Raw genomic sequence first — 12,354 nt, 5'->3', positions numbered from 1 at the left:
AAATCTACAACAAAGATAAAAAGCTTCTAATAAAACAGTCTCACTGTTAAAGCAGTACCAGCAAGCCAAAAACCTTGAAAATTAGTCATTTAAATAATAAGCAATTTGAAATATAAGTTATGTTTATATAGATTAGTATCCTACAGAAATTTCATACATGTGAAGCACATGTGAGCTAAAACATCAATAATCCACAGCCAGTCTGTACAGGAATGTGCGTAAATTGTGATAGAGTCATAGAGAGTCATAGAGTTATACAGCACGGATAGAGGCCCTTCGGCCCATCGTGTCCGCGCCGGCCATCAAGCCCTGTCTACTCTAATCCCATATTCCAGCATTTGGTCCGTAGCCTTGTATGCTATGGCATTTCAAGTGCTCATCCAAATGCTTCTTGAATGTTGTGAGGGTTCCTGCCTCCACAACCCTTTCAGGCAGTGAGTTCCAGACTCCAACCACCCTCTGGGTGAAAAAGTTCTTTCTCAAATCCCCTCTAAACCTCCCGCCTTTTACCTTGAATCTATGTCCCCTTGTTATAGAAACCTCAACAAAGGGAAAAAGCTCCTTAGTATCCATCCTATCTGTGCCCCTCATAATTTTGTACACCTCAATCATGTCCCCCCTCAGCCTCCTCTGCTCCAAGGAAAACAAACCCAATCTTCCCAGTCTCTCTTCATAGCTGAAGCGCTCCAGCCCTGGTAACATCCTGGTGAATCTCCTCTGCACCCTCTCTAAAGCGATCACATCCTTCCTGTAGTGTGGCGACCAGAACTGCACACAGTACTCCAGCTGTGGCCTAACCAGTGTTTTATACAGCTCCATCATAACCTCCTTGCTCTTATATTCTATGCCTCAGCTAATAAAGGCAAGTATCCCATATGCCTTCTTTACCACCTTATCTACCTGTTCCGCCACCTTCAGGGATCTGTGAACTTGCACACCAAGATCCCTCTGACCCTCTGTCTTGCCTAGGGTCCTCCCATTCATTGTGTATTCCCTTGCCTTGTTAGTCCCTCCAAAGTGCATCACCTCGCACTTTTCCGGGTTAAATTCCATTTGCCACTGTTCCGCCCATCTGACCAACCCATCTATATCGTCCTGCAGACTGAGGCTATCCTCCTCGCTATTTACCACCCTACCAATTTTTGTATCATCAGCGAACTTACTGATCATACCTTTTACATTCATATCCAAGTCATTAATGTAGACCACAAACAGCAAGGGACCCAGCACCGATCCCTGTGGTACCCCACTGGCCACAGGCTTCCAGTCACAAAAACAACCTTCGACCATCACCCTCTGCCTTCTGCCACTAAGCCAGTTTTGTATCCAAAGTGCCACGGCACCCTGGATTCCATGGGCTCGTACCTTCTTGACCAGTCTCCTGTGGGGGACTTTATCGAAGGCCTTACTGAAATCCATGTATACCACATCCACTGCGTTACCCTCATCCACACGCCTAGTCACCCCCTCAAAAAATTCAATCAAATTAGTCAGACATGATCTTCCCTTGACAAAGCCATGTTGACTATCCCTGATTAATCCTTGCTTCTCCAAGTGGAGACTAATTTTGTCCTTCAGAATTTTTTCCAATAATTTTCCTACCACTGATGTTAGGCTCACTGGCCTGTAGTTCCCCGGTTTTTCCCTACTCCCCTTCTTGAATAATGGTACTACATTAGCGGTTCTCCAGTCCTCTGGCACATCCCCTGTGGCCAGAGAGGTTCTGAATATATGTGTCAGAGCCCCCGCAATCTCCTCCTTTGCCTCACACAGTAGCCTGGGATACATTTCGTCCGGGCCTGGGGATTTATCCATTTTTAGGCCTGCTAAAACCGCCAATACCTCCTCCCGCTCGATGTTAATATGTTCGAGTATATCACAGTCCCCCTGCCGTATTTCTATGTCTACATCGTCCTTCTCCATAGTGATATACAAGATAGAATCTACATTTGACCAATGACAACAACAAAGCTAATGCGTCTTTATTTGGCGATGATGTACGTACTACAGGCAACTGTCCTACAGCAATACCTCATAGGGAACACTTATCTGCCTGAACCTGAGCTGGTCAACTGTCTTTCTTAGTAGTTAAGTCCATGTACTGGTGTTTGGTTAAGGTGCATGGATTATTCCAAGTAGTGGCTTTATATTGTGTGACTGTTTCAGCAGTGATTTGCAAGAACAAATGTCATTTTAAAATGGCTCATCCCATGTTTGCAGCTCTAATATGCTGTTGTATCACACAGCAGAAGGATTTGCGTTCATTTTGTGTCAGCTTGGCTCACTTAGTTGTCACTCATCTTTCAGGTGAGATGTTAAACCAAGGTCCTGTCTGCCTGCTCAGGTTTTCCAGCCAGGGAGTGACAGGCAGATGCAAAAGATTCCATGGCACTATTCAAAGAACAGGGAGTTCTGGCTAGCATTCCTTCCTCAAGCACCACCACACAAATTGACTGGTCATTCATCACATTTGTTGCTGCACTTGCCTATGTAACAGTAACTAAACTTCAAAAATAATTTATAGAACATGTCCGGAGGATGTAATAAATATAAATCCACGTTTATTCTTTATTATTTTCCCTCATGTTCCCAGTCGCAGCCTTATCAAGGGAGACAACTCAACAAACAGCATGTCCTCCACACCACTCTCTTGCACCATCAAGTGTCTCATTCAAGACGACTATATGGAAGGGAAAGCAGTCTCAGAAGAGTGGTGTACAAAGAATACCAAAGGAGAATTAGATTGAATCATTCAATCCAAAGCGAAAGCACAGTTAAACAAACAGGTGTGTCCAACATTTCTAATGCTTACCTTTCTTGCTATCTGCTTTTACAGAGGGCTGCACCTTCTCTGACTTGAAAATCTCACCTGAAATATCTATATTCAATAACAAATGAAGTATTAGCTAAGACTATTAAAATAAGGCAGAATCATCATATCCAAATGTTTTGCAACTTAAAAAAACATTCTAATTTGCATACAAGAGCTGTCCACAAGGCAAATCTCCAGTTCTTCCTTCCTTTTAAGGGATATTACCCCATCCTATTTGGACAAAAGGAAAAACTTTTATTGACACAGTAGTGTTTGTCCACCAGTAGATGGGTGTGTACAAACTGGACTGAAATCTCAACCATAATTGAAAGGACCTCCAGTGGACAACAGCAATTGGTGGATAATCGAGTGTCTCGAATTAAATGTGCAACGATGATTGATCTGCCTCAGTCCTCTCTACCAGGACTCGCCAACATTACTCCTGCTGACGCTGTGATAGTTTATCACATCAGTTCATCTGGTGGTATTGCAGCGCATATAAACAGCAGCCTTTGTATTTGATTTTAAGATTGCTGCACTCTTGTCAGCACAACTGTCAAAGTCCACTGATGGGGATCATGGAGACAAGCGCATACTGCTTTTAGCATTCACCTCTGTAGCTGGCAGTATTGTAGTTGGTTTTGATTCAGTAGCTGCAGTCACAGCAGGTGTGAGATGATGGGGTTGGTGGGGGGGCGGAGGAAACTGTAAGCCAGTTCAATTAATTAGCTGTTGCAATGCCAACTGATTTTGCCAGCAGAAGGACGAAGCACAAACAGATTTTTAAAAATGGCAGCCTCAACTCCCACTGGTCATCCAAATATTTTACTAAATAAATCAAAGATGCACATAATTCAGATATCTACTGCACAAGTCAATTGTGCAGTTGTTTTACACAGAATGCCAGTACCACAACTGCATCCTTAAAAAGCAAATCAAAATTTGGTTTGTCCCCTGTACTACAAGCAAAGTAATTCTACAAACTTCTCTAACATAGGCTATATTACATATTTTAAAAAGACTGAAATCAGAACTTGAAGTAATTTGAAAGGTAACAATCATAACTTTCATTTTTAGCTCCAAAGCTAGATCAGGAATACCAAGAGCCTACCAGAGGAGTTTTATTACTTAACAATGGAATATGCAGATTACACAGCTAAATGCAAATCTAGCCCATCTACTCTTGGGACAAGTAGCAGCATCTTAAGTGGAACAGACATAAATTTAAAAAATACTGGCACCATTACTATTTTTAAAAAAAAGAAAATTGACACTATTGTTTTCTCCCTTCTCTCCTAAAAGCACTGGGTGTGCTTCAGTACCCAACCTAAGTGGCCATTCTTCACATGCAAGTCTAGATAGTGAGTGTTTGCAGGGTGTGCGCACGTGGTCATCATGGCCAAGCCCGATCCTGATCTTATCCAACATTTAAGTGCACTTTCCGAGGAGTCAATGCATAGCTGTCAGAAGCAGGATCCAGGGCTGATTTTCCCCCTCTGTAGTTCAATGGCATGAATCGAGCTCTAGCATCACCACTGCAATTCCAGCTAAGATCAGCTAACTCAGCACAGACGAGAAATAGAACATGCACCTTTCTGGTCTGTATGGTTCAGTTCTATACTTACCAGTATCTTTACCAACTATGCCCTTTACAAAAAGAATTAGTAAAAGGTTTTAATTTATCTTGCATGACCTGAATTGATAGGAAGGGGGCAGGAATTTAACTTGGGAGAGTTACAAAGCCCATTGTGAAAGTGCTGAAAGTTCATTAAAACAAATATAATTGCAGAACATCCTACAGTAATGATTTTATCTTGCTGACGTTAATTCCGTTCTCTCCCTCACACTGTTGGGCTCAGTTATCATTCTAAACAGCTCCTCCAAATCATACATTCATTGTTAAAACAAAAATATTTTGAAGAATCTAAAAATAAACACCTCAAATAAAAGGCACCTGCACAGTTCAGAAAATGTTAGCCTTTCCATCCTCCAATTTCAATGGTACACAACTGTACTCACCAGTCTGGACATACACACTTGGAATCTCCGTACTGCATGGCTCTGCAGAATGCTTAGAATCAATTATTGAGATATAGAACTCATCTTGTGACTTTAACTTTTCCTCTGAGCTTTGGAGGTAATCCATAGTGTTTAATGATCCACAGCACAGGTCCTGCTATAATTATATACACAGTAAATGGGAAACTCACAAATATTCTTGTTGAAAGAGTGATTGAATTATTTCCACTAACCTAAAATAGTCAAATGCAATTAAAAGTTTAAGTACACTAATTTAACCAGTGCTCAGACCAGAAATGTTCAGAATTACAGACAGGTGCATCATCCCATTTTATGTGCAGAAATCATTCTTCAATTTAAAGTATAATGCATAAGAAATATCACAGGGTCACCTGAACCTTTGAGAATTTGTAGCTAGAAGGCACATGGCCTTCCCTTTCTCTGTCCTCTAAGGCTGCCTAATCTTAGCATCTTCAATTCATCCAATCAGAAGCATCATCTCAGCAGAACACTAAGTGACTCAATGCCACCCATTTCTCTTACGATATTTATATATGGGAAGTGCAAAGCAAAGCAAAGCTCCTCTCAAACCTTAGAAGTAGTAAAATACAATGATAATCTACTTCTTATTACTGAGTTTCAGATTATATGGTAGACCTTTTGCTTGTTTGCTAGTATAATAAATTGCTCACTTTGTTCAGCATCACTTGGGAGATGGAACATTAGAAATTGATAGATGTTGTGCTGTTCAATTTGGAGGGACAATTTGTTAAAAGTATAACTTCTCTTTGTTATGGTCTCTTTAACTCAGATTTGGTGGGATATTTACAAGGCTGACAGGAAGCTGACAACATTGTCTCCTGTCTGAATTTCTTAAATTACTGACAAAGGTCTCTCAATACAACTGCTTTGCATTGGCACATTGAAGTGTGCTCATTAACCCCTTCGAGAATAATGAGGCCCAAAGCCATAATAAGACTATTGTTGGAGCTTATATCCCTGCTGGCAAATATTGGTTGTTTTTTTGGATTTCGAATAGTTATGATAGCAATTACTAATCGAAATCCAAATAGAGCTTCCTCCACCTTATCTCCAGAGTTTCTTACCAACAAAAGCCAGATTAGCCATCAAATCTGAATGCATATCCAAAGCCTGATTTGTTGCTATAATCCAATAATGAGCATCAGAGGGGTATGGTGGAAACATCCAGTGAGATGCATGACACCTTTCATGCAGTTTGAAGTAGCAGCCGCAACATGGTGAATGGGAGTGGAGTTGGGAGAGCAGCAACTAGCAAAGCGGTGAGAGACCTGGGGACTTCATTCTGGGTAAATAGTGAATGATTATTTCCACTGACACGAACTGTCTTTCACAATTTTTAAGATTTCCAACTCTACATGCATCACTTGTAAAAGCTCTTCACAGCTATGGGATCTGGGGTTTGATTTCCAAGGGTGTGTAATGTATCTTATGGCAAACAGAACTACCACCCACAACCGAAACAGATGGTACTGATACCAGTTATCCCAATAATGGTGCAGCTAGAGATGGTACCAGTTATCCCTACCGGCACACAAAACAGAGCTATTATTAAATATATAGTAATATTGTGCAAAGGTTTGTTACTAGTTACCAAGTTTCTAGTAGTCAATTCTAATAGCTGATAACACAGACCTGCTTTTCCTCCTCCACCACCTCAAGTGCTGGGAGCTCATTATATTCAGTTTCTTCATACACTCCAAGTACAGACATCTTCAAAGATTTAGGATTATCTTCAACTGAAGTAACAGAGCAAAATGGATAAGGTTCCAGATACGGCAAATCTGATGATAGGGATTCAAAATCCTGTAAAAGAATCGGTATCTCTCAACAGGTTGCTGGTGATAGAATCCTACATTGATTGCGATAGGTGGCAGTTCAATGTGCACTAATTCGGGCTTTGGGGTGAATGGCCAGCTTCATAATATAGTGGCACAGTATTAGAATTGGAGGGGAAGAATGGATAAAATAACTCCATATGACCACAATTAGGATGGAGAGGCTGATTAATTAGCACTACATGCATAGTGATTACGATAGGAATTAATTGTTTACCTCTATGTTTAAAGTAAAACAGAGCCAAGGAGGGTGATGCATTGGCTCCATATATTTAGTGATTCGGAAGAATCATCTGTGTTTACTAATACTTCCCATTCCTAAACCATAATCCTTCAAGGGGCGTCATTTATTTTTCTAGCTACATACCTTTATGTCAGTGGTTAGAAAAATAAGTTTTGTATACCAGTTGACTCCTCCTCATTGGAATATTATAGGTCAGGATTGGGAAGTATGATCCTAAAGCAGAAAGCAGTAGCCAAGTTGTTACATTCTTCTGTCATAGTATAAAAGTTACCTATTATACTTGCCCCCTAATGAATCCACCCAGTTCCGAGTCAAAGGCAGGTTGGGGTGTTCTCCACAGCACCACCCGTCTCAGGCTTAGTAATAGTGGACTGTTAACTGTTGCCCAATGGTTCTCCCCACCCTCTAAGCCTTTGAAGTGGCCTTTACCACTCACGATTATTGCTCCTTCCGACTGCAAGTGTGTTCCCAGCTGCAAGCAGGAACTGTTTTAAGTTGCTATGGACTTTTTGCATGTTTACTATAGCATACAGGATAAACACTGAGCTTTAAATGCCAGAGGCTTCCTCAGCAAAATTGTGGGCAAGCCTTTTACTTGTTTAAACTTTTTAGGGATGGTAAGGGAGAAAACTGTAGGCTTACCACTTTCATTCTGCTTCATCCCTAAGATAGTAAAAGCACAGGAAGAGGTTTGAAGGACTTGTATTCAGTTCTCCAGTCTCAGCCACAAATGCAGCTATACCACTACCCCACAACCTCCCTCACTGTTCCCACCTACCAGGATCCACCTCCTAAAACTCCCTCAACCTTTCTCCAATGCTCCCACAACCTGCCACCATCATGCCAGTATTCCTCAAGAACACCCTGCCACCACTTCCAGACACTAAGATCACCTCTCCAGTGGAAAATATCAACATAGATACAATAATGATGCAAAGAGAGCTAGATTTCAATTCAAATGGAACACCTCTGGACGTAACTTCACTCAAACTCAAAACCCTATTTTTGGCCTTAGCAGACAAAGCAAGGTCCTTCTTTTGACCTTCTTGCCCACAATGGATGGGCAGGAGAAGAAACAACCTTAAGAGTGTGACAAGGAGAAAACTTATTCATGAGTACCTATCCAACTGTGTGTTACTGTCTGGATTCATAGCATTAAATTTCTTTCCTGCTTTTTCAGATACTGTAGGCATCATGGAGGTAGAAAGCCAGAGAAATGGGTAAGAGTGCAATGTGATAATCTATTCTATATTAAAAAGTGAGTGGTCCCAGGAATCCAATTGATTACAATGGGACAGCACCTAATGTTACATGACGGCCTCAAATAGCATCCCCAATAATGTCCAGATATGTATTCCGACCAAAAATTGCCATTTATTTTGAGGAAACGGCCGGACAAACACATCCCAAGACATATAAATCTCAGCGATCATAAACTGTGATAACTGAAATGGCAGTGTTTATTCAGCTGCTGTAGGCATGGTCAGATTTATAGAAGCCAGTTTAGGAAGAGTGCTAAAAATCTTAGTACAAAGTAATATTGTAACTGAAATGTGGACAAGAAAAACCAATTGAATAACATACGTTAGTGGCAAAACTTCTGAAGGAGCATTTCTTGAAATGCTGCTACACAGTCATTGAGCACAAGATAGCAATGGACTTGCCAATCAAACATTGCGGCAGCACACAGACTGATGGTCAAGGCAGCAGCTTCCCGAGATTCAGCAGAAAGCAGTAAAACTGAACCGTTAATGGGACAGAACTCCACAAGTCAGGGAGAATGACCTTCACCCAATCCCCCAACTACGGTCTCAGAGTGCCCTCCCTCCCAATAAACGTATTTGGAACAACCACATGTAGGACTAAATGGAGAACGTAACCATCCAGCCGCCTCACCCCAGCTATGGATTAAAGATGGGCCCCAGCACTAAGAATTTCTGGATAAGCCATTAAATTCCAGCCATTGGAACTCAAGACAACCCCATTCACTCTTAAGTAGAAATCATCCCCTCCACCACTGAGCTTTGTTCTGGACAAACCCTTGTCCCACTAAGCATATTCCCCACATCCCTCAGTAGGCAACTTTGTGGCAAACTATCCCCCCCATCCCCTAGTAACTAGAAAATGAACCACCCCCCAGCCCCCCTCATGAGTACAGTTCAGAACTCCCACTCTCCCTTTCTGCACCTCTCCCCCCACCCCGCACAATGTACAAATCTCCACTCGCCCTCCAACCTCGAGCTAAAGCTGGATTCCCCAATCAGCGCTTAGAACAAATTCAGGCCTACTCGACTCCCCCGTGAGCAGTAACTCACCTCTCACTCATTGAAAAGCAAATTGCCCCCACCCAGACAGCTCGTTCCCTTTCCAGCCCTCACCCAAAAGCAAGTCAGCACCATCCCCATCCTGTGCTGAAAGCCAATCCTTTGCAATGTACAGCCCCCACCCCCAAGAAAATTACTCCTCTGTTCTCCTCCCCCCCTAAAGAGGTGGAATTGGGCCCTGACCCAGTGCAGCTCCCTCCTCACACTGAGGAATATAGTACCACCCAACCCTTCCCTATCTCCTCCATTCCGTCTCCCTAGTCTTCCTCTCCTCACCCCGTCTCCTCATCCACCCCACTGTCAAGAAATGGCCCCAGGCCCACATGCTATGCACCTTTTCATTGTTGCTCCCTCACCTCCAACCTCTCCTCCTGCTTCCCCCCACCCCCCACCCATCTATCTAACCCATCTGAAAATCCTCCTCTCTCCATCCAACACTCCCCCCCCCCCCCCCCCCCCCGATTCCCTCCCACTCCCCTCCCCTCTCCCCCCCCCCCCCCCCTTCCTAGTTATCCCACTGCCTTCTAACGTGCTTGAGATGAATAATGGATATAGTTTTGACTCACCGTGCAACGCCACAGGGGATTGATTTGTTATTTTAAAACATAACTAAACATTACCATATTGCCACATTCCACAGCTAAACAATGAAGATTAACTCACCCGTTCACTGTTCCCTCCATGTGCTGGAATGTCTGATTTTTTGTAGTCCTCTTCTGCTATGGAGGATTTAGGTTTCCTGTCAAGTGGGGTTGTTGCAGACTCCTTAATTTTTGATGGCACCTCCTTTACAGAAATTGGTTTTGGTTTCAAATACAGGGCAGCTGGGTTAAACAGCCCAAATCCCTACAGCCAAAACCAGAAAGGAGTTATAACCAAAGCTCAAAAAACTATTTTGCGGGTTACTGGAGCTGGACCAACATACGCCGAAAGCCAGTAACAAGGACTCTCTTGTTCCTTACCAATTTGAGAGTTAATTTATCTCTTTCTTTTTACTCATTTTAACATCAGTATATAAGTCTCTCACTTGGTGTTCCAATGTACACTCTCCTTAATCAAAGTAGCAAGTGGGTTTGTTCTCCCCAGCCATCTGTTTTCCCAACATCAGCCATGCTGAGACAAAGGTACCATGCACAAGCCAGAATGCTCTCACATCCTATGCTATTTTGCGAAACCTCCCAGCATTAGGCTGAAGAGCAGCATTTGGGCAAAGGATCAACAGGTGCCCTGCTCACTATCTTGGACAAAGAATGGCATGTGGGTCAGTGGGATTAAAAGGGCCCTTTAGAACACATGGCGTACTTTTAAGAAACGGAATTACAATTCCAATCTGCCTGCTACAATTGGCACTGACTGTACCTTAGTGGCGTTGTCTGTAAGACAGGGCACAGCATGACCTGCTTTCTTAAGAACATCATTAATGTAAATATCCTTGTCTGTAGAGGTATCACAAAGGAACAAGTGCAGCACATCCTCAATGTATCCACAAATCAGGGCCACCAGTGGTTGTTTCCCACAAAATCTCAGGAACTGATTTTTAGCAGCTGTGCTCCAATCATCCTGCCAAAAGGAAAATTAAATCTGTATTAAGTGTTGCATCTGGAGAGGCACCACACCTCACGGACATCGTGTCTGTAGGACAAAAATTAGTGATTGAACAAATAAGTCCTCATTTTGACCAAATAATATTTGATTGTCTAAACCTGAATCAAAACCAGTTCGAGAAATCAAATTTCTATTTCTGAATACAAATCATCAATTTATGTAGAAAGAACTTTCACTTATATAACACCTTATAAGTTGCAAAGTGATTCACATACAATTACTTTGAAGTACAGTCACTATTGTTATGTTGAAGAGGTAGCCATTTATCCACACATTATGAATTGACTAAACTGTTAAACTACTTTTTTGGTGATAGTGTTGAAGGAGCACTGGGAGCTTGAATTATTGGGTTGGGCTTTGTTGTCCATTTTATATGCAAATGCTTTGACACTTTTGTTTGGCTTATCTCCAAACACAGCAAGTCCCTCCCCTCTTTTTGAGTCCACCATATTCTCTGCTCAAGTTCCAACACCCGATCTTCTCCCCATGATCCATTCAGCTCGCATGCAGTCAGTCACAGCATCGTAAGCACAGTTAGTGAAAGGGAACAGGAGGTAAAGGAGAAAAAGTCAGAGAAAGCAAGAAATGATGCAGAAATAGCAAGCAACAGATAAAAGTAGAAAGGGGGATGAGAAGAGGAAAATATGTGCACACAACCAGAATTGGCAGAAGAGAAGGATAGACAGAAGTGCAAGAGGGCGGCAAGATAGAGCGAGCAGTACAGAAGGTAAGCATAAAGACTGGGGGAAGACAGCAGAAAGAAAGTGGTGGGAAGAGAATTGCACCCTCCTGCCACCTTAGTTTTGCATCTGGACTTTCCAAATTGCTGCAAGTTTTGTAATTTAACTATAAATGATAATACAAAAATCAAAGTATTATGTAGAAAAAAAAGACAATGAATGATTTTAAAACGGGGTCTGAATTATAGCTGCGTGCCCTGGTAGAATTATACCCTGCCCTCTAACCCTGCTTCACCTGAACAGCACATTTTGTTCTTCACTCCTTATGTGGAATACCATGGGAGGTCAACTAGTAATTTTTAAATTGGGAAACTCTGCTTTAAATAAGGCCCACCACAACTGGACCAAAAGTAATTGCAGTGGGTTTTACTTTTAAAACATCTGCAAAATTGATTCAAACCACATTTATCTTCTGCCCTACCTCAATTGGTTGTAGCCACATAAGCTTTGATGGAATTCCTTGGGCAGGTAGCTTTGAATGACAACATCTAAGGAAGACAAAGCAATTTTAGGATTGGAGATAGCAGGGTTCATTTAATCTTTGTAGGTATTTGGTTGGCAAGATCTAGTTTCAAAAAACATTTCAGATCATAAAATACCATCCGTGTTTGTCTGTTCTGTAAGGGTGATTACAATTGACAGGTGCACTTTGTCTATTTGATATAAATTCACCGATAAAACATTATTTCAGTCCATTGTAACTAGAGGATACCACACACTGACCCGAAGTTCA

General features: G+C 42.0%; 1 protein-coding gene across 1 annotated transcript in view; it reads right to left on the bottom strand.

Annotated features, from left to right (window-relative positions):
• tdrd5 (tudor domain containing 5) overlaps positions 1-12,354 on the bottom strand; it is a 37,010-nt gene that overhangs the window by 4,130 nt on the left and 20,526 nt on the right. The window contains exons 10-15 of the mRNA XM_068003736.1: positions 12,043-12,109; positions 10,636-10,836; positions 9,940-10,122; positions 6,506-6,676; positions 4,832-4,988; positions 2,813-2,878 (exon numbers count right to left, since the gene is read on the bottom strand). Of these exons, the coding sequence (XP_067859837.1) occupies positions 2,813-2,878; positions 4,832-4,988; positions 6,506-6,676; positions 9,940-10,122; positions 10,636-10,836; positions 12,043-12,109 (845 nt within the window). The remainder of the gene's footprint in view (positions 1-2,812; positions 2,879-4,831; positions 4,989-6,505; positions 6,677-9,939; positions 10,123-10,635; positions 10,837-12,042; positions 12,110-12,354) is intronic.

Source organism: Heptranchias perlo, chromosome 22, assembly GCF_035084215.1.
Source record: "Heptranchias perlo isolate sHepPer1 chromosome 22, sHepPer1.hap1, whole genome shotgun sequence".
NCBI classification, from domain to species: Eukaryota; Metazoa; Chordata; class Chondrichthyes; order Hexanchiformes; family Hexanchidae; genus Heptranchias; species Heptranchias perlo.
This window is presented reverse-complemented; position numbering and strand designations above follow the sequence as displayed.